At 42.5% G+C, this 27,906-nt stretch overlaps 4 protein-coding genes across 8 annotated transcripts; 2 read left to right on the top strand and 2 right to left on the bottom strand.

The window, feature by feature from the left end:
* Positions 1-3,561: 3,561 nt before the first annotated feature.
* Positions 3,562-4,623, top strand: LOC148927583 (uncharacterized). The gene has a single exon (XM_089056658.1). The coding sequence runs from the start codon at positions 3,562-3,564 to the stop codon at positions 4,621-4,623; it is 1,062 nt and encodes a 353-aa protein (XP_088912784.1).
* Positions 4,624-11,285: 6,662 nt separating this feature from the next.
* Positions 11,286-14,342, top strand: LOC125191850 (F-box/RNI-like superfamily protein). Of its 5 annotated transcripts, XM_048089275.2 has the most exons (5): positions 11,286-11,557; positions 11,618-11,840; positions 11,973-12,072; positions 12,618-13,131; positions 13,225-14,342. In XM_048089275.2, exons 1-5 carry the CDS (start codon positions 11,326-11,328, stop codon positions 14,100-14,102), a joined length of 1,947 nt encoding a protein of 648 aa, XP_047945232.1. In that variant the 5' UTR covers positions 11,286-11,325; the 3' UTR covers positions 14,103-14,342. The 5 variants fall into 5 exon arrangements, with proteins under 5 accessions (XP_047945232.1, XP_047945228.1, XP_047945229.1 ...); XM_048089271.2 differs by having other exon boundaries at positions 11,288-11,557; positions 12,618-14,342; XM_048089272.2 differs by having other exon boundaries at positions 11,289-11,557; positions 11,973-12,066; positions 12,618-14,342.
* A 7,554-nt stretch (positions 14,343-21,896) lies between these two features.
* On the bottom strand, positions 21,897-22,658 carry LOC148927582 (uncharacterized). Its single transcript, XM_089056657.1, has one exon. The coding sequence runs from the start codon at positions 22,656-22,658 to the stop codon at positions 21,897-21,899; it is 762 nt and encodes a 253-aa protein (XP_088912783.1).
* Positions 22,659-25,007: 2,349 nt separating this feature from the next.
* On the bottom strand, positions 25,008-25,982 carry LOC125194937 (uncharacterized). Its single transcript, XM_048093151.2, has one exon. It carries the CDS (start codon positions 25,980-25,982, stop codon positions 25,008-25,010), a length of 975 nt encoding a protein of 324 aa, XP_047949108.2.
* Between the last annotated feature and the right edge of the window lie 1,924 nt (positions 25,983-27,906).

Here is a 27,906-nt window from a genome sequence, read left to right as displayed (position 1 = left end):
CAAGGAAGATCGATTGGGAAGAAGTAATGAGGCTTACTGGGCAGGACGCAACAACCAAGGGCAAGGAGAAAGTAGGACAAGAACCCTGGAATGCGGACTTGGCCAACTACCTAGTGACGGGAGAGCTACCAATGGTGCCAAACGTGACAAAGGCTCAGAGGATGAAGATCAAGAGCGAAGCAAAGTATTATTTCTGGGACGACCCATACTTGTGGAAGGCAGGAACCGATCAGGTCATAAGGAGATGTGTTCCTGACTGGGAGCAAAGGGATGTACTAATGCACTGCCACTCCTTGGCATGTGGAGGACATTTCGGGCCAAGGAAGACTGCCAGAAAGGTGCTGGATAGCAGATTCTACTGGCTGACCCTTAACAGAGATGCATACGAGTTCTGCAAAGGTTGTGACCGTTGCCAACTGACCGGTGGGATCTCCGCAAGGGACGAAATGCCGCAAGTTCCAGTAATTTTTTGTGAGGTGTTCGACATCTGGGGTATGGACTTCATGGGTCCTTTTCCCTCATCTTATGGGAACTCCTACATCCTGGTGGCAGTTGACTATGTATCAAAGTGGATAGAAGCCAAAGCCACGAGCACTTGTGAATCTAAAGAAGTCACCAAGTTCCTCAAGAGTCATATATTCAGCCGATTTGGGATACCAAGGGCAATCATCTCCGATCAAGGGACTCACTTCTGCAACCGAACGGTCGAAGCATTGATGAAGAAGTACGGAGTTCATCACCGCCTATCTAGTCCTTACCACCCTCAAGCCAACGAGCAAGCAGAGATCTCAAACCGGGAAATAAAGAGCATCTTAGAGAAGACAGTCAACCCCTCCAGAAAAGATTGGAGCACAAGGTTGGAGGATGCTCTGTGGGCATATCGGACAGCCTACAAAACTCCTATCGGGATGTCCCCATATCGCATCGTCTTTGGGAAGATGTGCCACTTGCCAGTAAGAATTGAGCATCGAGTGTACTCGGCAGTTCAGCAGGTTAACGTGGATGCTACGGCCTGTGAAGAGGAAAGGAAGCTGCAACTACAAGAGCTAGAAGAACTCAGATTGGAGTCGTTTGACTCAGCCATGTGGTACAAGGAGAAAACAAAGATGTGGCACGACAAAAATCTGAGAACCAAGGATCTCCAAGTTGGTTAGAAAGTACTACTCTTCCAGTCAAGATTGAAGCTAATGCCTGGGAAACTCAAGTCAAAATGGGCAGGACCTTACATTATCACTGCACTACGTGCTAATGGAGCGGTCGAGATTTCAGGGAGTGTCCCTAACTCTGAACCTTTTGTCGTTAATGGGCATAGATTAAAAATATATAGGGAAAATGAAGAGATGTGTGTAGTGGAAGAAATTCCACTACATCTCAATAACGTCTAAATGACCAGTAGAAAAGGGGTTTGGAGTTCCACCTGGTCAACGTAATATGATTTGTGCTTATTGACCAGGTAAAACTTTAAATACCCTTAGTAATGATGTAAATATTGTGAATATTTAGTAATTTAACTTAAGTTAAGTAGGAAAAACACCAAAAAGATTTTCGGATCTTAAATATTAATTTGGAGTCCGTACTGACTACGAGGATACCACTTGGGTGAAACTCTGAATTATATTCAAGAGCCATTTATTTGTTTTATTTCTATTTCCAGCTAGTTGAGAGGGAGGTATAGAGTGAAATTTGAATTTTGGTGCGTGTTGCAGCTTTGCAGGCGAGTACAGAGACTGGGGAGGGCGCGTGGAGCAGAGACGTGACAGGAGACGTCCAATCAGCTGCGAGAATGATCAACCGCCTCCAACCCGAAGCGTCGCAACCTGGCAACCGCCTGCAACCGGTCAAAACCCTCAACTGCCCACCCCACTATAAAATACCCCACCACCTACTCTCCTTCACTTTACAAACCCTTACCTGCATTCTCTCACCCACAACCACCAACCCACTCTGAAAACTACCACCCAAATCCAAAAACCACCGTGAACCACTAACTGAAAAAGAGAACCACCACCGATACAGACCATGGCGAATAGAAAAGCAACCGATAACCCAGCATCTACCACCGGCGAAGACCCCCCAGTAGTCCGAGCAACAACCGAATCGCGGCCGCCGAGTCCGCAACGATCACAGCCAACGCCGACGACACAAATTCCGGCAATGGTTCCTTTAGATGCACTGGCAGCGTATCTAAGGCAACAAGACCCGAACAAAGATTGGACAGCGACTCTGGCCGGATTTAGCCTGACCGGAGAAATGCCGGCGACACCAAACCCTACCTAAACTGCAACTATAGTAAACCCACCCACCACCACCCCAAAAACCTCAAATCTGACATCCGAAAAGACCTCCCCAACAGTAACTGCACAATCAGAACCCTCTCACCTTTCTCCCATACACCAACAAACAGAGCCGCTCGACGTTAGCCCTCTTTCCGCCTATCAAGATCCCAACTGGGGAGAAACAGAGGAAAAGGAGAGCGGAGGGAGAGCAAGCGAGGGCGAGAAGGACGAAGCAGAGAAGGATGAAGCATAGAAGGAGGAGATAGACCTGAATGAAATGGCCAAGAAGCAAGTGTTAATGACGGATGATGAGTTCCAAGCGGTTTTGAGCAAGGGAGATAGGATCATGGTAAACCCTGAAGGGGTGGCTGAGGTACTGGACCTCGCATCCCAGGCAGTAGGAAGGGGGGAAACAACCATGGAAGAAGATGAGTCGGAGGGGGTAGTCCACCAATCCGTGGAAGAGATGACAGAAGAACAACCAGAGAAAGCTGAGCAACTTGAGGAGGAGAGGCAAGAACCAGAAACACATCAAGAGGAAGCCTCAGTGGTAACTAAACCAGAGCCAGTAAAGAGGAGGCTAGTGTTGAAGAACGACCCCAAAACAGAAAGACAGAAACGCCAAAGAGTGTCACAGAGATGCTTAGGAAAGTGGAAGTCCAACAAGGCAGGAGCAAACACAGCAGCAAATGCAGTGGAGGTCTCTAGCGAAGACGAGAAGACTACTCCTAAAAAACCTGGGGAGGAGCCCTCGAAAGCTAGCCAGAAGGACACCCAAATGGCAACAGGGACCGTATCATCAACGCCGACTGACCAGAAGGAGAATGCTGACAAGGTGGCTGAGGGTCTGGACCTCGCATCAGAGTCAGTAGGTCGGGAGGAGGCGACAAGAAGTGATACTAGTACCCGTGTGGTGACCGAGCCTACCACCCAGGAGGACATTTCAACACAAGCAGACGAAGAAGCAGAGGCAATGGAAATCGAAGAAGCCAAGTACATCCAAGAAAGAAAGAGAAAGGGGAAAGCCCCTGCCAAGAAGAAACAAGCGGTAAAGAAACAGTGCACTGCCAATGCCAGCATAGTGATCAGAGAGCGGGAAGAAAGAAGGAGGTTAAGTGACAACGACTACACGTCCAGTGAAGAGTCTGACTCAGAGAGTGAGATCTCTCTAGAGGGGGAAGAGTACCATGAGCAGCAGCTCCCCGACAACCACCAAGAACTAGTCCACCCTCCGGTAGAGAGGATCGTGTACCGACGGTGGAGGGTAGAGCTCACTGATGAGCTTATGGAGGACATGAAGCACTACAACACCAAAAAGCTTCAGGACGCATTTGACGACAAAGAAGATAGCAGCAAGCAGGTCAAATGCGGAAAGGTACTCCACATACCCTCTTTGGATGAGTTATCTGTTCGTGATTCCTTCCTGGCCAATATGGAAGCATTGGGTTTTGAGTGGCTGTTAGAGAATAGGGACCCGGAGATATCTATGAGATTAGCGAAGGAGTTCTTCACCACGTTTAGGTTCCAAGTCACAACGGACCTAGACGATGTGTCAATTTCCTTCAGGATATTCGGTGGAGAGCTATCCATGAGTCTGATCGAGTGGACCGTGCGACTGGGAATGTGTAGCCTGGAGGAGGCTATAGGACCAGAATGGAGAAGTCGAGAGAGGGGGGTACCGAGGAGACACATAGACTTTGAGCCCCAGGAAGCCTGGGAGGAGCTAACCCACCCTGATGCTGGTCAGTTCGCCTCCACTACATCCAGATCAACACATTTCAACAATTTCATGCTGAGACTAGTGCAACTCTACTTGGGCTACAACTTACTGGGACAGAGTAATTCGGCTGCCAGAACATCTATGACTGAATTGTACATGGTGTGGTGCGCTAATCGCGTTAGGAGGCTGCATTTGGGATTTTGGACAGCCTACCAATGCCACCTGATAGCCACCCACCCAGCTAGGAACTTGTCCCTCTGCCACATACTAGGAGCCTTCGTGCGCAACAACATCATCATAACAGAGGCAGAAGACCTATCTCCGATGTACATGGTCGACGCTCCTGGCCTGTTCGATATACCCTTCTTAGTCCGCACAAACTTGGTATACTACAGAGAAGGAGTGCCCCAATTCTACCCGATGGGAGAGGCCCCTGGTGGAAGGGCACAACAGGGCCAAGAGGGGCAAGTTGGGCAAATCGACCAAGCGCAAAGGATGAGGCAAGAAAATCTGGAGAAGGCAGTCATTGAGCTAGCGGAGGAGAATAGACAATCACGGGCAGAGATGGAAAAGCTAACAACCCTAATGGAGAGTATCCTAAAGGAATTGGCGAGATGGCAAAGCTAACAACCCTAATGGAAAGCACTGGAGCTGGAACAAGTGGACATGGAAGACAGAACGAGGAAACCACCGGACCTAAGGAAGAAGAAGGTGATGAACAAGAGGAGGCAGATGACAACCAACCGGAATCCACTGAAGAGGAACCAAAGGAACCACCTGCACAGACCCCTGCGCCAAGGAGGAGCAGGAGGAACGTCTGATCGACCCCCTCAAACTGACCAGTTAGTTTTCTTTTCAATTTTTAGTTTTCTTTTATTTCTCTTTTTTCACTTTTGTTAAATAGGTAGAATTATGTGTATTAAATGTGAGCAAACCCCATTCATAACACTTAGCCTATTCAATAGTCTAAGTGTGAGAAGTAAAGGGTTTGCTACTTCGGTGCATGTGTTCTGTCATAAGCATGTTAACTCACACTTAGCCTACTGCATAGTCTAAGTGTGAGGAGTTTATATGTTTTTATATCATGTTTTGTAAATACTCTGCTCTGTTTTGTAAATCTATGTATATATCTGAAGCTCTCCCACTTAGCCTAATGCATAGTCTAAGTGTGAGAAGTTTTTAGATATAATATGTGTTTGTTATAAATGTGTGTCTGTCATACTAGCCATTCCCAATTTTCACATCACAGCCCGTATCTGGGGCAGACACTTGTGAAGTGAGAGGGGGGAGCAAATGGCCAGTATGACATGTATATATGTGTTATTTGAGTCAGTGCATTTTAGTTTTTTTTAGGGTTTGTTTAGGTCTAGGAATTATGTGTTATGTGTTTTTTTTTTTAATGAATGGGCTTAAAACTCAACTGCCTCGAACTGACGGTGAGGGGAATTGAGGGAGATAAGGCATGCTGGAAAACAGAAACCACCCCCTCCAGTAACCCCTAGTCAGTATAGATGTTGCAAGTATGAAGGAAAAACCCATCCCTTAGGTCAGACACGAAAGCCCTCTTAAAAGGTGAGTTAGAAGCCCCAAAGTGGAACTGCTTTCCACTAAACACTGAAAAAAAAGAAGAGTGGCTACCCCGAAATAACCCATCAACCACTGGAACTGTGTGTGTACAAGGCATAAGGCAAGGAGGCAACTTCCCAGGAAGACATACAAAAGAAACCAGCTGAAGAAAAGAAAAGCAAAGAAAGAAGGAGAAAATCGATCTGAAAAAATTCCAGATCCAAAAAAAAATAGAAGAAGGTATAAGGGTGGCAAAGCCACAGGAAAGAAAACCGAAGAAAATGGTCGCAGATACTTGACCACAAAAAGAGAAAGGAAGAAGAAGGAATAAGGGTGGCGAAGCCACAAGGAAGCTACTTACCAGTTGGAAGCCAACGTCAGAAATTGTCCAGCCGAAGAAGAAGCCCTAGCCAGAAGCCCGAATACACGCAGTTCTCCCTCATCAAATAAGTAGTTAGTTTTTGAACCTTAGAGCCTTAGGAACAACTACCCCAAACATTACAAACCAATAGCCCCGTTACAAGCCTTAAAGACCTTCAGGAGCTGCACGTGAGATCTGAGTCCGGTTTAGCATTGAGAGAAAACAGTCCTAACATCCCCTGTGAGGAATGAGTGACTGAATGAACCTAGTGTTTGGCCTAGGATTGGGTGATCCTGACAAGCAGATATACTGACTGGGGAGGAAAAGGTGGGCGGCGGAAGTTCAAGGCTGCCTAAGGCCGGATTGCACCTGATCTCGAGGGGAGGGGTGGTTGAAAATATAGCATGTTCTATGTGTTTAAGTTAATTATATGTGTTATGTGTTTGTGTCGTTGTTTGTTTTCTTTTCCTTTGCGTCAGAGTCTTGAGTCTAGTTAGGTAGAGTCGGTCAGGGGGAGTAACCAGACTCGAATTCGACTTATTTCTTTTTGTTTGTCTTCACGCTTGAGGACAAACATGTGGTAAGTGTGAGCAGTTTGATAAGTCGTATTCTAAGCCTTGGTTACTGGTCAGTATGTCGTGAAATGCATGAATTATCTGCAAAACAGTTGCTCAAGTGTGCAGGATTAAGGGATCCAAATCAGTAGGAGACGATACAGGTGACGCAAGTGAAAAGGGCGCTAGAAGGGTGCAATACTGACCAGGATGTATGCCAGAGAAAAGGCTCGAGATGGAGAAGAAGGATAGCTGGGATGATCATTAACAAGGGCAAAAAGTCAAAACGTGAAGGAAGTCTACCCTAAAAGCAAGGGCAAGCCTCCCTATAAAAGAAGCCACTTGGAGAGAGAAAAAAGAGGAGTTCGGTTGGGAGTTCCAAGTTCTCGGTTCTCATACACACTTAGTAGAATTCTCTCTAGAAGATCAGTCCTTCAGCATTATCCAATCTCTCGTTCCTCGCCACAGCTATGATCACTTGACGTCCAAGAGTCTACCAGAGTAGTCATCATCCCACCGTTCCAGCCAGTTCGTCGTAGTAGTATAGCAGTTTCACCGCCCGGAGTGGCAAAAACAATCGTTACTCGCTTTCTAGTTTAATCTTTACTTGCTTTCTTCGTTGGATCTGTGCAAACATTTATCTTTGTTGCCTTTTGAAGTACTTGGTGAAGATCCAAACGTTTTAGTTATGAAATTTCTATTCCGAATGTCCCTTTGGTTCGAGTTTGCTTCATTCTGCCTAGGAAAGTTAGATCTAGTCGTTGCTTTTAACTTCTAAGCGTCGTCTTATCTGGAGTTGTTGATCTGAGGTTGTAGTTATGTTTTAGTCTAATTTTCGTGCATGAGTATTTCGTTCTGCATTATAATCACCACCTTGCATGTTAGTCAGTAGAGGTAAACTGCAGTTTCACCGTTCATTTTAAGTTTGAGCATTTTAATCTATGGATCTTGAGTTTGAAGTTATGAATTTGAGTTTAGTTATGGTGTTTGTGTTCATATGATTTCTGTTAATACTTGGTGAAGAAGAAAACGTCAAAATCAACTTTAGTTTGGACCACTTTACTTTTAAGTTACTTTTACTTTTGTTCCCTACTTTTCAGTTGTACCTTCCAGACTTGTCAGAAAATCAACCAGCCACCAAATATACCTTGTTGTCTAAATTTCCCCTCTTAGTAACTGTCTACTTTTCGTATACCTCTGAGACACTTTGTCCCCTATTTTCACGAACACAACCACATGCCTGTTATTTTCACGCCAACTATTCAGTAGAGTACCATCTTTATTTCTTGCCTAGGTAAATTCTCAACCCAAGCGTGGTAGCTAACCAAAAACACCCAGGAAAGTCACCGCAGTTATCCGAACGTGTCCATCCTTGTGGGATTCAACCCTTACCTCCACTATACTAATCAGTAGAAGTGGGTTGAGGAAACTTGTTTGAAATCAGGTCCCGGTTGTTGTATCAACGACTCAGCTGGGTCAGGAATCTCTTTCTGATCAGTTGGATACACTCCCAATTACATACGTTGACCGAGAGAAAACCTGCAACCTTTCACCTGGTATATTGGGTAGTGGTGATTAATATCTAGCGGTGCTAGGATTGCTATTATGTTGAATCGTGCGCGAGGTGAGTCTCGTTTGATAACATCCTCAAGAGAAACTTGAAATAAGGTTTTATTATTCGGAACCTAGCTAGTTGGAGTTTAATTACTCTATGAATAATAAATAAGTTTTTCTTACTGAGTCCTCTCTTGGAATAAATAAGATATTAATTAATTAAGTCCATAGCCGACGATAATTAATTAATGGATGTTTCTATCTTAAGCGCGGGAAATAAATATCAAGTAATGGAAACCCGAAGTACTTATAATTTCGGATTTGGATGGGGAGTGCAGTATTACTTCTGTAGTGGCTGCTCGTAATATTCCAATTATAAGCTTATATTAAATTGGGTTTAATTTAATTAGTAAAAAGATAATTGGAGGAGTCCATATCCAAAGCCTTCCATAGATCCCTGTCTGGGCCCAATATGTGACTTATTATAAATAGGAGAATAAAGGAGACAGAAAACACACTTGTTTTCTTCCAAAATTTTCGTCCCCCTCTCTACATAGAAGAGGGACGATTTTTCTTCTCCTACGTGGGAAAGGATTTCTGTCTTCTTTATTTAAGTCCTAGTACACTGGTGAGATCAACCCACCCTGATATCAGTTTACAGTCCGGGAACCAGACAGAAGATCCATGGTTTTGTACTAAAGATCTTCACGTGGAGAAGGCGCTTGAAAAACATGTTTTAGGTTTCAATTAATTTAAAGCATGTTTTATTTGAGTTATGAGCATGATACATGTGATAATTACGCGAATAGAATTTATCTAAATAATCTGTTAAATAGATCAGAATTATTATGTAATTGATTTATGTGAGCGCTTCCGCTGCCAACCCCTTCAGAAACAGCAGCTGCCCCCGACCCTGAAACATCACCAGCCCCTGACCCCGAACCTACACCAGCCACAGCACCAGCCCCCTCAGTAACGGACTAGTTGTCGTCCATCATCTCTGGGAGAACACCAGGTGGGAAGACTTCGTCGGGGAATAGCTCTTCGAATGTCAAGGGATGGGATGTATCAGCGTAGTCAGAAGATTCATCTTTATTTTCGTAGATTTTTTCAACTGCCTTCCCAGTATCTACACCACGCTCACCCTCGGGACGATCCTTACCGAATACCTCTTTCCAATCTTCTATTAGAGGCCAAGATTTGTTCCTCATGTACCTTGCGTGTGAGTCTTTTTGTACAAAGTAGTAATTACAACAATTATATAATTATCAAATGCCAATCAACTATAAATTGCATTTAAGGAACAACATAGCTAATTTCCAGCTTAAGAGGGATGCATATCTAAGGAAAATAAACTATCACCAACCTTAACGATGTGTGCCCACTGCTCATCGTCACATTCTATCTTGTAATCCGAACTAAAGCCAATACCACTAAGTTTAAGCATGTTCATGAGCGAGTTATAGTTTCGCTTCCAAGTAGTTATCTTCGAATAGATGTGGGGGGAGGTTAGATATCAGTATTTGGGAATTCAAGCTTGATCGCCTCCCTAATACGAGTCAGATACCCAGCCCGATATCCATTGTCGGCCTTCCATCCATTCGCATTCAACCACTTCAATGTTGCCATGAGGATCTCTTCCTCGCGAACTGACCAGTTGCGCCTCGAACGATCCGATTTCATGGACTTGCACCTGCCCACGCCCTTGCTTCCTGCAACCAAAAGTCAGCCCATAAAAGGAACCATATATAACTGATGTAAACTAATCTTACCATCTGGTATAGGGACACCATCGTCGTCACTACCTCCCATTGTTGGGATGCCATTGAACACAAATGGAATCCTTTTTGAGGAATGTTGAATACTGCACCGAATAATCAATCAAACAACACATATTCAGTTTGGTGAATGAACTGAAAATATTTTAATTCAAGATTTTAGGAACCTAAATCAGAAAACACATTAATAAACGCATAATCAATCAAAGAACAAATATTCAGCTTGGTGAATGAACTGAAAACATTTCTATTCTACCATTTAGGACACTAATTAAGGAAACACATTAATGAAAACATTATTAAACGTAGACAAATGAAATTTAGGACTATACTACCACTCTATTGTCGATTGCATTATGAATTCCCAAATCGTAAGCTATACATCGATTTCACCCATGTCTAGCATAAACACCCTACACTGATTCATTCCAATTCCAACAATCCGAAGTGAGTGATCCGGGAAGGAGAACAACACAAAACGTACCTGTGTAGGTCACGATGAAACGGCGTACGTCCGGTAATTTTGCCCGACGCAGAGCAGCTGCAATTGGTGAATTGGAATATGGGAGAGGCGCGCAAATTCAATGTAGGCGGGTGTTTTAATTCTGCAAAAAATGAAATAGGGTTTGCAAGGACAAAAAGGTCACTACATTATTTTTAGAAGGTTATATTTGTCAATGTATCTAACTATCGGTAATTTCTTCATTCCAAATCAAACATCATATAATTTATCATGGCGTTGCTGTTGGTGCAACCAAACACCGAAGTAAAATACATATATCAGCACACTATCATGTAAAATCATACACAATGAAGCTGTCATATATAACACTGTCAGTGCAACCAAACGAACCCTAATACACAAAATGTTTGGGGGAATAGGTCCGCCACTGGAGCCATGGGTTAGTCTGACATGCCCCCGATGGCTTAGAATTGCATTTATGCAGAAATTATATCATTCTTGGCCATGTTCTTGGTTCAGGCCTTGTAAGAAGAGCTTGGAACTTACAAGCAATGATAGTTTAAATTGTTTGTATGGAATCTCTACTCAAGAATAATCGGATTTTGTCAGTTAATTTTGTTTTTTGGCTGAATTAGGATTTGCTTTATTAATCTTGTTTGATCAATATTCTATTTATTACTACTCAATTTTTTTTGTTGTTTGTGGGCGTTACTTTTTTTTTCATTCAAATGTCATTCATTTCCAAATTGAGTGAAACATAAAAATTATAACCAAGAAATGCAATTTGCAACTTTTAGACTCAACATTTTACAAAATCATATTTTCAGTTAAAAAATTTTATAAATCCCAAATTCAATCCTGATTTTTACTGTTCTATTCTTAGCTCTTGAGGAGTGTATTTGTCTATTTAATTTGATATAAGTTTTCAAAAAATAGAATAAATATATTTTTATAGAGCGAAAAAAAAAGAAAATTGCACTTATTTTTATGCAAGGAAGGGGTAGGTAGCAAGCGATTTCAATACAAAAACTTCCGTGAAAAAGTGCACAAAACATGACCCCACGCCTCTCATTTCGTCTGCAGAGAGAGATAGAGAGAAATGGCAGCTCCGCCTGGCTCAGCGCGCACGGGAATTCTGGGCCTGGATCATCTCCCTTCAGCCCTAATAGCAACGATCATGACAAAGCTCGACATCCCCTCCATCCTCTCACTGGCCTCCACGTGTACGGCCTGCCGCTCCTGCGCTGCCGAAATACTCTCATTCCTCCCCAATTTCCATCTGCCTGTGAGCTGTGACTAGATTTGTTTTCAATTCGGGCATTGACTTTTGCTGAAACCAATTTAGGGATTTTTTTTCAGGATATTGCGCCTTCAATTGATTTATTGAGGCCGCTGCTTCCGCACTGCAACCCCTACTTGCGTAGCTTGAAGGTGGACTGCACTCGCCTCGATGATTCGTCTTTGGATTCTCTCCTCCACCCTTCGCTGCAGGAGCTCTGCCTCCGGAATTGCGCGGATTTCAGCGGCAGGCTTTTATCCGAGCTAGGGCGCACTTGCAAGGATCTTAGGTTTGTAATTGCCGACCATAGTTTGGACGAAATTTGTTTCGTTTGTGAAATTTGTTTGAAATTCTTTTTTGGGATTTTTTCATATTTGTTGGATTGAAAGCTGCATTGTGTCTGAATTAATGTAAATTTCAGGTTTCTGTATTTAAGTTCCGTGGCAGAGAAGAGGGGAAGATCAGTTGATGTATTGCATCTAGAGGAAATGCTTAGTGGTTGCACTCAATTGGAAGTAAGGGTATATATTGTTATTGATTTGATCGGGATAATTGTGGGAAAATGGTATGGATATATAATGGTTTTGGTTTTGATGAATTTTGTGTTGTTGTTGGTTAAGTTAAATTTTTATTTTGTAACTGCAAATAGATTCATCTTAGTTTCATTAGATTATGTTTAGATGTTTATGTGGAATCATCCGAAGTAGCTTCTGTCTCCTTGATGTGCATATGCAAAACATAGCATGATGTTTAATGCACTCTTAATGGTTTCTTTCTGTCGTTGACTGGGGAACTTATTATAGCATTTATTGCTTCCCGAGCTGTTATGTAGAGCTAATCTTATAGGTGATCTATGGTTCATTTATTTGTAATCTATAGTTACCTTGGTAAACTTCTAGATTTCCGAAGCAGCTGTCGAATATGATGATAAACTGACTGGAAACCCTAATTAACGTGAATTATGCATCCAGGCTCAACTGGCTTGCTGTTTTTTGTGTGGTTGTTTTTGTACATATCTGTTCGTCGGGTATGCTGATATTCTGACCTTGATATATTGCTTTTGTAGACATTGATCCTGATGTTTGATGTCTCCGTATTTCTGCGCCATAGTTTTGCTCGTGTGTGGGCTCTGGCCTCGCCAAAACTCATTTCTCTTGAGATCGAGTATATTTCCTCAGTAATGATGACGGAACTGCTTAACCCTGCTGTGGGACTCCATCAGACATCGTCGCATCCATGGCCATCTGTATTGCCTAATTTACAGAAGTTATGCCTTTCTGTGGACTATATTACTGACACCATGGTGAGCACAATATCTAAGTGCCTCGTCTCCTTGACTCATCTAGATCTTCGAGATATACCCATAATGGAACCGAGAATGGCATTTGATCTCACTAACAACGGCCTTCAACAAATTAATGCACATGGTAAGCTGAAGCACCTCTGTTTGGTGAGAAGTCAAGAGATTGCTCCTACATTCTTCAAGCGAGTCAATGATCTCGGTATCCTTCTTATGGCTGATAAATGTTCGGCCATGGAAAGCATTTGTCTTGGTGGCTTTTGCCAAGTGACGGATACAGGTTATAAAACACTTCTGCATTCATGCTCCAAATTATATGTTCTCAGGGTGTTCCATGGTACTCATCTTACTGACCTGGTCTTTCATGACATAGCTGCAACGTCATGTTCTATGACACACGTTAGCCTACGGTGGTGTAATCTCTTAACGAACTTGGCCGTCACACGTTTGGCATCCAATGCAGATCTCTCCACTCTCGACTTGCGAGATTGTAGAAACCTTGGAGATGAAGCTCTTCGAGCTATCAGTATGCTTCCCAAGTTGAAGACTCTACTTCTCGACGGCTGTGATTTAACTGATGCAGGTTTATCCTACTTAAGCAAAGGTGTGATGAATCACCTGGTTTCGTTGTCTGTGAGAGGATGCAAGAGACTCACTGACAGATGCATCTCTTCCCTTTTTGATGGGAAGTCTAACCCAGAATTAAGAGAATTGGATCTATCAAATCTTCCAAATATCTCTGACGCTGCTGTCCTGTTACTAGCAAGAAGCCGCATCCTAATATCCGAGCTGCGGATGAGACAATGCCCCCTCATTGGTGACACTTCTGTCATGGCACTAGCCTCGATGCAGGTTGATGAGAACACTTGGTGTGGAAGTAGCTTGAGGTTGTTGGATATCTATAACTGCGGGGGCATCACTCAACTTGCATTCCGGTGGTTAAAGAAGCCGTATTTCCCTAGATTGAGATGGTTGGGGGTGACAGGATCCATGAACAGGGATGCCGTTGAGGCTCTGGCAAGAAGCAGGCCGTATATACACGTTACTACACAGGGTGAGGAACTAGGGACAGAACAGTGGGATAACATGGAGGATGCTCATTTGCAGGACTATGACGATGTGGACGAGTTTGAGGAGTGGCTTTTAGGAGGAGGGGGAGGAGAAGGAGAAGGAGATGACGATGACTACGAAGATGAAGAGCAAGATATGAGTGATGCTGAGATGGAAGATGCTGTTGGACATGAGTCGTGAAGGATCTGTTTAAATGATTTGGTGAGAAATCTATTCCTCATATAAACTACTCCAACTTAAGACTGATTTCATATTTGTAAGATATGTGTGTATTTATTTAGGTGATGATTGTTGACATTTTAGTTTTCCTTTCAACAATCATCACGTGTCGATTTGTTGACGTTTCGTATTTGTAAGATATGTGTGTAGTGTATTTATTTAGGTGATGATTTCGTATTTGTAAGATAATGTGTATATACAGATTTTTCCTTTCCTTTAGGAGAATATAGATATAGGCTCCTAAAATGGGAGCCTTTTTAAAATTTCTGGATTCGGTAGTCCTGTGAAGCTGAAACTCAAATTTAAAACCGAGTTTGAAGAGCGTGGCTTTAGCCCCGACATTCAAGAATGTGTCTTTAGTCACTAATTTCACGAACGCGTACGCATAGTTCAGTTTTTGCTTTAAAGCCGTGTTCGAGACATGGGGCTTTTCCCCATTCTGGCAGTCGTGAAAGCGGAGTCGATTTGAGGTTTTCCGCAATTTTCCTAAGAGAATTTTCCATTCTTATATTTAGGGTTTTTTATATTTAGCTTTTTTTCCTTTATGCTTATCTTTAGTAGATTTTTATATATATTCATTTTATGTTGAGTAGTTTTGTAATTCTCTATAATACCTCCTCGAAGATTAAAGAGAGGGATCCATAGAACCAATTAGTATGGAACTCATAATATATAGTGAAAGGCGAAAGCACCGATGGGTTTGAAAATATATCTACATATGAAACATATTAAATCATGGATATTGAATTTTTTTAATATAACACATAGCATCTGAAATTGAAATTGAAATTGAAATTGAAAAAAAAGGAGAATAAAGTCTTAACTTCATGACACTTGCCGGGCACACAATAATTTGTTTTTAGATACATCTCTTTAAATAAAATTATACTACTATCTTTGTCTACAAAAATTAAATATAGTATTGTATAACACGGATTTTAATGTGCAGTTGATGAAATACGAGACGGAAAAAAGTAAGATAGAAATAGCATCAGTGGATTGTGGGATCTATATTATTAGTAATATAAAATATTTAAAATTTTCTATATCTATAAATTAGTCTAATTTTAGTGGACTATCCAAAATGATAAAACTCATCTAACTTTTGTGGACGGAGGGAATAATACTCTTTATTTATTTTAATAAAATTTTAATTTTATTTTCTAGTTTGTGGATTAATTTAATTAGATAGAGAGTACACTACAGATTATACTTATTTTATTAGTACTTTGTACTAGGGGTGGTTCGGTACTGTTTACCGTACTTTGAGTGGCATACCGTATACCGTACCGAAAGTTACGGTATGACAAAACTCCATACCGATACCGTACCGAATTTTTCGGTATACCGAAGTTCGGTATGCCGGAAATTCGGTATGGTAGTTTTTTATACCGTTACCATACCGTGTTTTCGATATACCGTACTTTTGCGGTATATCGAACTTCGATACGACATACGTTTATTATACCAGAAAAATAATATATTATACATAGAATATTAAAAAAATAATTCTATTGTTCAACTACTTAAAAAAGTATTAAACAATTAAACTTCATACAGTCATTCTAATATTATAATTTATAAAATTTTGACAGTCAAATCAAAAACAAATTATAAAATCATGAGCAACATTATCTTCATTTCTGAAACCTTGTTGGTGAATTTGACAAAAGACATTACTTGTAGATGACACTGAAAATGAAGGATCCAACATGCTATATAATACTCCCTCCGTCCCGCTTAAGATGACACGTTTTCCTTTTTAGTTTGTCCCAACTAAGATGACACATTTCCTTTTTTGGAAACTTTCTCTCTCCAATTAATACACTCAACCACTTTTCCTCACCCCTATTAAAATATTCACCTTTCTTTCTCTCTCTATTTTAATACTTCCACCCACCTTTTCTCTCTCCAATTAAACACATTAACCAATTACTCCTAAAATCCCGTGCCGACTAAGGAATGTGTCATCTTAGCCGGGACGGAGGGAGTAAGGGTTATATAATAATAATAATAATAATAATAATAATAATAATAATAATAATAATAATAATATAACATAAATATTATATATACTGCCTTGATCAAATCCCTATAGGTATATATCACTACAAAAAAGACTCATTTTAGCAATGAAATTTACTAGCGGACTCCAGTTCTGCTGGTATTAGCCGCATATTAGCAACGTACTATCCGCTGGTAAATATATTTGTTGTTAAAATTAATTTTTCTAACAAGGAAAATATAAAAAGAGCGGTTTTTATTTCAATAGCCCATTTTAGTTGAATATAAAGTGATATCTTCAGACCCTAAAATATTCCATCTCAAAAATAACTTATTTTCTCCCCCCAAAATCTCTACCAGCCGCCTCCACTCTCCCCTCTCAATCACGTCGCCGCCCCACTCTCCGACGGCGAGTGCTGCAAATGCCTCGGAGTATTCGGCGACGGGGACAAGGTGAAGCTGCTGCCGCCGGGGACCAGTTTCACTATCTGTCCTCTCCTTCTTGGCTGCAAAATACTCACCAATTCGTTCTCCGGCGTATTTCATGGTAGTTTTTCAGATTTCTCTAATTTCCACTAGATTTATTTCAAATCTGATCCCATTTTCATTAATTTTTCATTCATGTGTAATTTTCAGATCTGCTATAATCTTCAGATCTGTTACAACCAGTGTCGATCTGCACTTGATTGTTGAACCATTTGCGCACCCCTGAGCCAGATCGCCACTCTACCAACGCCGGCCTTACACTATGGCGCTGCTGCTCTATCCAGTACTAGTCGAGAATAGTTAGCATTTTAGGTTACGCTTACTTTTAAGTTCTTTGTATTTTTGAGTTCTTTGTATGTTCATTCACTTTGCTAAGTGAAAGTACGAGTATGTGTTCACGGTGCGCACAGAAGGAAATAAACAGGTTCCCTTGGTCCAGCAAATCCACTAGATCACGCGGTCTAGGAACTCGTTGGTCGTAGGGAATCCTGGTCGTCGGACACACAAAGCACTTCTTTCAAAAACCCTCAACCACTTTACTAAACCTAGTATAGGGAAGTAGGGATCGATCCCACAAAGAAGGATGCGTAATAATCATGTTCAAGGATTTGGACTTGTTTTTGGTGTTGGCTGCTGCCACGCATTTTTCTTGGGTTGAGGAAACAAATTAAACTTGACTGGGGAATCTTAAAACTCCTACGCTAATAGCTAGACTTAGGCGAAATAACAAGAGAATGTTGCAAGAAAATTAACTGCTCAATCACCAGATCTAAGAAAACTACTCTAATTACCTAGACCTAGGAAACAAACTGACTGTGGGGACTATGACTGAAAAAGTAGGGTACGGACGAAAAGCTGGCAGAATAACTAACTCGGGTACTAACTAACAGCGACATCATCTTCTTCAACCAAATTGCGTAAAAAAAACTCATAAGAAAAACAACTTGAACGAAATCAGAGCAGAGCAAACTAAATCTAAATCAAATTGATGCATAACAATGAAGAATTGAACGGATCTACAGATGCTAGACGAAGTAAAGCAGGAAACAAGCAGAAAACTCAAGTCCATCTAACAACTTCTTTTTCTTACTTCGGATCCAACCTCAGACGCTAAATCTACTCCGGATCCAAGCGTCCGACACAAACTCCTCCCAACAGAAACACTTCATCACTTTAGATTTAAACAACAACCTCCAATCAGTCAATAAACCACAGATCTATCACCAAATTCCCAGATCGAGTACCACAACATCAAAATAAAACAGAGATCGACATAATACTTGTTAAAATAAACTCTCAGCAGCAAGATCTACGTAAATCAACTCAAAATATCACAACTAAACGCAAACCAACAGAAGCAAAAAGATAACAAGTAACATCAACAGCCAAGTCGACTCCCGAAAGTGAAGTTCGACCGCAAAAGTGCAAAACAACTGAAAATTTAAAGAGATTGTATCTTCGTCCACACGCGGACGGTGTTGCAACTGAGACCTTCTAAAGAAATGAACCCTTCGTAACCCGAACTACCCCAGATCTCTCATTTCCAAGTGTGTGTTATGTGTGTGAGCTAAAAGAGAGTGAAAAGTGATATCGTTGTGCGTTGCATGCTCTTCTATTTATAGGCGTTGGAGTGGGGTCCAGCGAGGTATAGATAGACTTTGTTGCCCTCACCCACTGACTCCCTCCGTCACGCCTTCTTTTCTTTTGAATTCTGCTCACTTCACTGCATTCCTTTGCTAGACCGTTTCCTTCAGCATTCCCTCGATCTAGCGATTTTACCACACACCTGGCTTAGGAAACATGTTAGACCCAACAAATTGTAACGCTTTTTACCATATAACCGATGCATGAAATTAGTCTTATCACTAGGCATCTGCCATCTAATTTTAATTAGAGTGAACTGCATCAAAGGGCCCTAACCGATGCATGAAATTAGCCTCTCATCACTAAGCATCTGCCATCTAATTTTAATTAGAGTGAACTGCACCAAAGGGCCCTAACTTTTCGGCTTGTTTCACTGGAGACCTCTAACAAAAAAAATCTCATCAAAGGTATCTAACAAAATATATAATCACAAACCTTGTGTTTTTTGCCATTTTTCGGACGAAAATGCCCAAATGGGCTGAAGGGCAATTTAGTCTCTTTATGAACCAAACCTGCATTATTCTGCACACCTATTCTGCACACCTACTTACTTTGCTGTGTAAGAGATGTCAAAAATTATAGAGTCTATTTTTCCATTCTCCTATTTTCTTTCATCTTTCTTATACTATATTATCTCTCCCTCTCTAATGATTTCATTCCTTTCATTCCTTCGTGATGCCAGAGGTGATAGTGACGAAGACGGTGGTGTTGGCGGTGGCGGTGGCGGCCTCTTTTTGCACCGTGACGAATGGGAGGAGGACGCTCCAACAAAACTTCGGTTCCGTTTTGGAGGCAGTGGCGGATCCAGGAGGGGGAGGAAGAAGAAAATCTATGATGAAGTGAGTGACGGTGGTGAACCTTCGACGATTCGAAGGTGACTTGAGGTGAGAAGGTGATTTGAATAGATATGCCGACAGAAATGGAGATTTGGGTTTGTTCAGTGAATTGGGGAAAGGAGGCGTCGGGAAGAAGATGACCATATTGGGCTTATTTGGGGAATATAAATTGGGTATAATAATTTAATCAGTTGAGCTAATACTTTTTTTATTGAAATCTGTAGAAGGGATTTATTAAGTGTAGCAAAGTATAAAAAATTTATAAAATTGGAGATATACTTCTTTACATATATTACTCGTTATTATTGAACATAGAATGCACATACAAATTATATTTTACTTGGGCAATTATATATACTATATTTTGGAAAAATTCTATTGAATTATACTAATATAAGTTTTATTTAGAAAAGAATAGTGATACCTCAAATTATATAGAGTGAAAGTGAATTGAAGGGAAATAGGAAAGAGAAACAAAAAGCAAGTGTTTAATTTATAAAATAACAATGCAGGTACATGATAGAGTTTAGGGAGGGGGAAGCATCCGTATACATTCTGAGGAAAGAGAGGACAAAAGACTTGATGTTTCTGTCACATCCATTAGGATTCGCGTCATCCACAGTACATGCAGCAGGTGAGATGCAGGGACTGCGTCGTAAAAGGTCAATTTTGCCCTTCCAAGCCCTGGGGGTGTTATGGTCCAAAAAAACAAGGTTTGTGATTATATATTTTGTTAGATACCGGTGGTGGAATTTTTTTCTGTTAAGGGTCTCCGAAGAAACAAGTCGAAAAGTTAGGGCCCTTTGGGCCATTCAACAATACAATTAAAAGTTACAAGATCTAGATGATTAAGAATATTAAAAAAATATAATGAGTAAAATGGCTGAAGCCTTTTTATGTGAATTGAATATGAAATATTGCCGGAATTTTGTTCACCGGTGGTCTAGTATTTTCTGTTCGCCGGAACACTTTAGCAGCGGAAATTGTACGCTGCTAAATTTTAGTAGCGGATGTTTACCGCTACAATATTTTGGCAGCGAAGTATTTAGCAGCGGATCCATTCTGTTGCTGATCCGCTAGTAACCAATTTTAGCAGCGGATTTTTGCTATTTAGTAACGGATTTATCCGCCGCTAAAAAGCGAAATTTTTGTAGTGTATATATATATGGTCCTGTTAGGTTGAGATTATTTAACTTAATTGAGAAATGAGATGCAATATCAGCCACTAATCCACAAGATTAATGAAATGTCAACAACTATCACATTATGTCAATACGGGTGTATAATTGTCATTTCATTAATAATATTGTGGAAAAAAAATAAAATTGTATTTGAAATCATTTTCTAAAATCCTCTCTAAAACTTTCGCTGCAAAATCTGCTGATCTTCATACAATTCTGCATTCGATTTCGCAAATCTTCAAAATTCAAACCGTAGACCTTCAAACACAACTATCTACAATGATGATTGAAGAGCAAAATCGAAGAGAATCGACTGAAGCGCCGATTGTAGTTGAATCGGCTGAAGCACCGATCGAAGAGAATCGGCATTCAAAATTGGCGGTGGTTGAAGCGACTTCTTCAGGTTGATGAATTTTCAAAATTGGCATTCAAAATCGTCGTTCATCCGAAAATTGATGAATTTTCGAACAACAGACGACTAATTCGATGGAGTTTGGTTGAATCTGAAGTTTTTAGGTTGATTTTATCGACTTTAATTGAGTTTTTATGCTTTATTTGTTGATGCCCAGTCAAATTTGTTCCTAATTAGTTTTTTTTTTGCTTTCTCATCTTTAGCTTCGAGTTCAGTTCATAATCAAAGCCTAAGGTGTTATCTGATGGATTCTTCATCATATTCAGAGTCGACGTCGACGAATGTTGAAGGTATTTTGGTTTGATTTTCATTAACATGACTTTTTTTATACTTTGTTAGTGAATTATACTCCGTTGACATAAATGTAGATTTGTTGACATTCTATGTAGAATTTATTGTGATATCATGTATACTCTATGTTGCTATGATGATCATTTCTTGTTTATATAAATGCAAATTTGTTGATATTTGAATTGATGTTCTATTGAAATAAATGCAAATCTGTTGACATGGTGTATGTTACCTGTTAAATATTCTATGTAGCTATACTTTTTGTTGATATACAAAATAGTCAAAAGCCCCTGCTATGGTGTTTGTGGCCGGAGGAAGGAGTTTTGGATAGGGTTGAGAGTCCATGGTACGATGTGTGAGATGTTGGTGTTGGTGTATTGGTGCAGCATATTTTGAGATGTAGTTTTTAGATTTTGATTCTAGATTTTGGAAATTCTTTATGCTGTCATATGCTAGTTGACATATTTGAATGTTAGTTTATATGCTGTTGTGTTGACACTATACTAGTTGATATGTTGTCATTTAAGATATGCTAGTTGATATGCTGTTGCATATTTTGAGATGTAGTATTGAGATTTTGATCCTGGATTTTGGAAACTCTGTATGTTGTCAGTTAAGATATGCTAGTTTTTTTTTTTTTTTTTTTTTTTTAAGCACCTTTTCGGTGGAGGTTTCGTGGGACCCTCATCCCTATATAGCAAACACAAGGGTACATTTCAAGGCTGCACCGATGGAGAGAACGGAAACAAAGACGAAGAGTAATAGGCGGTCCGGTGGCAAGGGGTGCCGGACCTAATACTACTCTCCGGACCGGAGCCAAGGGGACTATACAAAACGTTATCTTAAGCCACTACTTCCACGTCTACCAGATTCCTAAAGGTTCGAGGGAATGGGGGACAGTTTAGTCGGTCTCGTCCTGATCGCATCGCAGGTTCGGGACGCCGATACGTTCCATTCTTACCAAAGCCCGGACAAGGCTGGGGCAATCGGTCTCATACAACATTACGTTTCGTGAGGAGATGAGGCCCTGTTTCATCAGCTCCCCAACTGGTTTATTCCCCTCATTGTGGATGAAGGAAAATTGTAGATCAAGGCCTCTACTCGAGTTTCGGATACGAGCCATGGTATGTCTAATCGTCGCAGGCCCCATGTCTCCTCCTTGTAGAAGAGTGATAGAGTAGGCCGAGTCCGTTTCGATCCAGATTTTAGCGCTGAATTGTTGTGCTAGTTCGATTCCATGAGCAATTGTCTGCATGTCGGCGTCAAGGGGTGATGCAGCCCGGAGGGAGAGGCAAAAGGCTATGACTATTCTTCCCAAGGCATCTCGAACAAGTCCCCCTCCCGCCACTTTTCTTGTTGATGGAGTGAAGGAGCCTTTAAAGTTGATTTTGATCCAGGGAGGCACCGGCATGATCCATTTAATTATCCTTGGCCGAATATGGGTGCGCCTATCTTCCACCCGCGCCCTACAAAGCGCATTCGGATTACATCCCCTCCAGTTTTTGACACCGAGGATGCCCTTTGTCATGAGGTTCTGGATGTGCATCTGTACCTTCCATATAACATTCCTACCTTGGAATCTAGTCTCGTTATGCCGGCAGTTGTTCCTCTCGGACCATAAGAACCAAAATATGAGGCAGGGGAGGATCCTTGCGAGATGCATTTTTGCCGTTTGCTTCACTCTGTTATACCAGACCTCCAGTCTCGTCGGGATGGAATCTGTCTGCCGAAGCGGATGGTTTTGTCCATCAAACCAGGAATCAAAATTCCTCCAAACTTCCACCGCACCTTCCCCAATAATGAATAAATGTGAGAGTGTCTCCGTATTTGGGGAGTCCACACAGCAAAGACATTTCGATGCTAAGGATATTTTCCTCCGCTGAAGCTTAGCATCAACCGGCACACGGTTGGAGAGCAGCCTCCAGACGAAGATAGACATTGAGTTGGTGATCCCCTTATGCTAGATATCCTTAAGCCCCTGGATTTCAAGCCTTCGGTCTCGATGCACGCCGAGGTGATGGTGAAATTTCCTCTTTGAGAGAGGGTCCATCTTGGGATGTCCTTAGCATCTTGGAGAATTGGGGTTTTTAATATTTGCGCTATGATCCCCTGGGGCAAACCAGCTTGGTGGTGGTGGATCTGGAGTTTGTCCGCACACCAGTTTCCATTCGCCCAGAATTCCGCCACTTGGGTTAGAGGCGACCCCCTATCATCGAGGCTGAGGTCCCGAAGAGGAGTGTCTTCCAGCCAAATATCATCCCAGAAAAGACATGAGCCGTCTCCTAGGATCCATCGGACGTATGGGTGAGCTTTGGCCAACGCCCGTACGAGCCTTCTCCATGTCGGGCTGCAGTTGTTCGGGAGGCGAGGGGAGAGCGGTGACTCTTTGAAGCAATATTTCTGGAGCATATAGTTAGCCCACAATGAGTTCTTTTCCCAAAGCCGCCACCACAATTTAGCGCTGAAAGCTTGGAGAACCTCCTTAAGTCTGCGGATCCCGAGTCCGCCTTCCGCAGTGGGAAGGCAAACTTGATCCCATTTGATCCAGTGGGTTCTCTTGAGATCAGCCGATGAACCCAAGAAGAATCTAACCAACATTTGTTCAAGTTGTTTTAGCACCCCAGCCATTGTTTCGATTGCTTGGAATACATGGATGGGTATGGCTTCAAGAGTACTTTTGATCAAGGTGAGTCGACCCCCGAAGGAGAGATGCCGGTGGCCCCAGCCGCTAATTCTTTTTGCAATCTTATCTTGGAGAAATAAGAACATGTCGGACCGCTTAATACCTCGATATATAGGGACACCAAGGTAAAGGAAGGGGAAGGAACCCCGAGCAAATCCCCCGGAAGCCTGGATCCTTGCTGCCCAATCGGAGAAGCCTGCGGCAATGTAGAAGTTGCTCTTCTGGAGGTTGATTTGTTGACCCGAGACCGCCATGTATTCATCAAGGCAGGATTTCAGCCGCTGGAGAGAGGTGTCGGCGGCCTGGGTGAATATGAGTATGTCATCCGCATATGCTAAATGACTTACATCTGGGCTCATCCGCGATGATTTAAATACCATATCCTTGTCTCCGAGGATCAGCTTGTCCAGGGATCTTGAGAGGTAATCGGCCGCGATGACAAAGAGGGCCTGTGAGATGGGATCCCTTTGTCTAAGTCCCCTCGTGGCTTTGAAGAACCTGGAAGGTGAGCCATTAACCAAAACCGAGAACCAACAAGAGCCGATGCACCGATTTTTCATGCTAGTCCAGCCACTCGGAAAGCCCATCTGTTCGAGAATCTTAAGGAGAAACGGCCATTGCACTCTATTGTAGGCCTTCGCCATATCGAGTTTAAGTGCAAGGTTTGGCGAGGGGTTACCTCGGGGCAGCTCATGGAACATTTCTTGAGCCAAAAGGACATTATCACTAAGAAGTCTACCCTTGATAAAACCACTTTGGTTAGGTGCAATAATCAACGGGAGGAGGGGGGTCAACCGAGCCGTGAGGATCTTGGGGATAATCTTGTTTGTAACATTGCACAAGCTGATCGGTCTATAATCTGACCATGCTTCCGGGTTCGGTTTCTTGGGGATGAGCACAATCGTTGTGGCTGTGACGCTCCGTGGGAGAAATGCACCATTGAAGAATTGAGCCACTGCTTCGGTGACGTCCTGACCCACCGTATCCCAGCATGTGTGGAAGAAGATGGCCGTAAAACCGTCTGGCCCAGGAGTGCTATCGCCCGCGATGCTAAACACTGCCTCCTTAACTTCCTTGTGGTCTGGTGGGGCGACAAGCGCGTTTCGGTCAGTAGCTTCCGGGAGTCTCTTGATTAACTGGAGGTCCGGTTCATTGAGGTGGAGCTCCGGGGGGGCGAGGAGTTCCCGGAAGAAATCAACCTGATCCTCTTTTGTTTAACCCAACTCTGATAGAACTTTGTGTTTCTGTCCCCTTCCGCAAGCCATCTAACCGCTGCTTTTTGTTTCCAATAATCTTCTTCCATCTTGAGCAAAAGGATGTACTCCGCAATCAGCCTATTAGTTGAGCTCGGTTATAGCCAGAGGGATCTTCTTCGAACTTCGCTTGAGCCTCCGCGATGCCTTCTTCTCCCCTTTGGAGATTGGAAAACAGGTTCCCAAATGATTCTCTGTTCCACCTCTTGAGAACGGCTTTAAGTCGTTTCAATTTAGTCACTAGTTGAAGAAGTCCCGAAGCCTCTGTCTCTTCACTCCAAGATTCCCGGACGAGTTGTTGGAAGCCCTGGTGTCTGATCCACATATTCTGGAAGCGGAAGTGGCTCCCCCCACGTCGAGGCTCATCGGAAAGTTTGCATCTCATGAGGATCGGCCCGCGATCCGAGCAGATTCTGGGAAGATGGGTGACTCGAGATATTGCAAAGTAGGTAGACCAGGTTTCTCCTACCAACATGCGATCCAGTCGTTCAAATAGATTATTCTTAGCCCAGGTGAACCTCGGACCGTCGAATCCAGGGTCAGTAAGCCTACAATCCTCAATGGTCTCTGCCAGATCAATCATCTCTCGTTGTCTGTTCGTCTCACTCCCTTCTCTTTCCGATGGGTGAAGAATGGTGTTGAAGTCTCCTCCTACCAGCCATGGAACCCCTTCCATAGGTTCGACCAACTCCCTTAGTTTCTCCCAAAGTGGGAATCTGCCTTCCCTCGTACATTTGCCGTAAATCATGGAGATGAAGGCAGGTCGTGGGAGCCATCCCACCGTGAGTTTCCCATGTAAAACTTGCTCCGTGTCTGCTTCGATTTCAAACAACGAGTCTCGGTGCGAGAAGATCCATATTTTTCCATTGGTGTTGCTTCCGACAAAAGTCAGCCCCAAGGCACGCGAGTAGAAGTCTGGGTCCGGGGTCGTGAGAGGTTCAATGATGGCCAGGAAAGCAACATTATGAGTTACAATCAGTCTTTTAATGACGTTACGAGTGGGTTTGTTAGCCACCCCTCGAACGTTCCAAATCAAAAGATTTAAAGACATTTAGAGAGGTTGGTACCTGGGAGATGGCCTCTTTCCCTGCCTCTTGCCTTAATGATACACTCCGTGGTTTCTGAGAGGGGTATTCAGGTGGACAAAGCAAAGGTGGATGTGATATCAAAATTACCATACCCTACGAACCAAAAAGAGGTGAGAGGCTTCCTAGGCCATGCAGGGTTCTATAGGAGGTTTATCAAAGATTTTGAAAAAATCGCGCAACCACTCACTCGGTTGTTACATAATGATGTGGAATTCGTCTTTGACGAAGGATGCGAAAGGGCGTTCCAGTTGCTTAAGGACAGGCTAGTATCAGCACCAATTATCAGGGCACCAGACTGGAGCCATCCTTTCGAGATAATGTGTGATGCGAGCGATTTTGCTGTGGGAGCTGTCCTAGGACAGAAAATTGATGGAAAAAGTTGTGTGATCTTCTATGCTTCCAAGACGCTGAATCAGGCTCAGAAAAATTATGACACCACGGAGAAGGAAATGTTAGCTGTCGTATACGCGTTTGAAAAATTCCGACCCTATCTCCTTGGGTCAAGGGTGGTAGTGTTCACGGATCACGCGGCGATTAAGTACTTGCTGGCTAAGAAAGAATCTAAGCCGAGATTAATCCGTTTGGTGTTACTCTTGCAGGAGTTTGATTGGGAAGTAAGAGACAAAAGAGGAACTGAGAATAGAGTAGCTGATCACTTGAGCAGAATACATCAGGGGGAAACAGAAGAGGCCATACCCGATGGCTTTCCCGAGGAGCATTTGTATATTCTGGAGAAATTTCCTAGACCACCTAACTGGGAAGCAGTTTTGGCTCTGACCGGTCTAGGGGAATCGGATAAGGGGAAGCGCACACTGAATGCAGAACCGTGGTTTGCTGATCTAGCCAACTACTTGGTCACGGGAGAGATGCCAAATTCAGACGAAGTTTCCCGAGCCCAGAGGATGAAGATTAGAAGTGAAGCTAAATATTACTTTTGGGACGATCCTTACTTGTGGAAAATGTGCTCAGATCAAGTGATTAGACGCTGCATTCCAGAATGGGAACAAAGAGATGTGTTAATTCATTGCCACACGTTAGCATGTGAAGGCCACTTTGGACCAAGGAAGACAGCTAGGAAAGTATTGGATAGCGGTTTTTATTGGCCGACGCTAAATAGGGATGCTTTTGAATTCTGCCAATGTTGTGAGAGGTGCCAGCAGACGGGGGGAATTTCAAGGAGAGACGAGATGCCTCAGGTCCCGGTGATCGTGTACGAAATTTTTGATGTGTGGGGAATGGACTTTATGGGACCATTCCCATCGTCTTGTGGGAATACATATATATTGGTTGTAGTGGATTATGTGTCTAAGTGGATAGAAGCTAAGGCCACCATAACATGCGAATCGAAAGAGGTGGCAAAATTCTTGAAGGCCAATATTTTCAACAGACATGGAGTTCCTCGGGCCATCGTCTCGGATCAAGGGACTCATTTCTGTAATCGCACCATCGAGGCTTTGATGAAGAAATATGGTGTTCACCATAGAGTGTCGACTCCTTACCATCCTCAGTCTAATGGCCAGGCAGAGATTTCTAATCGCGAGATCAAGGCGATATTGGAGAAAACAGTTAATCCTTCAAGGAAGGACTGGAGCAAGAGACTCGGGGACGCATTGTGGGCTTACAGAACTGCTTTTAAAACGCCTATTGGAATGTCGCCTTACAGACTTGTGTTTGGCAAGATGTGTCACTTACCTGTTGGTATTGAGCACAAGGCGTACTGGGCAGTGAAGGAAATGAACATGAAGCCGATAGCATCGAAGAAGAGAGGAAGTTGCAATTGCAAGAGTTGGAGGAACTTCGGCTGGAGTCGTTTGAATCTGCCATGTGATACAAAGAAAGAACGAAGTTATGGCACGATAAAAACCTCCAGGTCAAGGAACTTCATGT

This window comes from Salvia hispanica, chromosome 4 (assembly GCF_029641045.1).
Source record: "Salvia hispanica isolate PSC_SH4W2 chromosome 4, Shi_PSC_v1, whole genome shotgun sequence".
Classification (NCBI taxonomy): Eukaryota; Viridiplantae; Streptophyta; class Magnoliopsida; order Lamiales; family Lamiaceae; genus Salvia; species Salvia hispanica.
The sequence above is the reverse complement of the archived record's forward strand: the minus strand, read 5'-3'. Positions and strand labels throughout refer to the sequence as shown.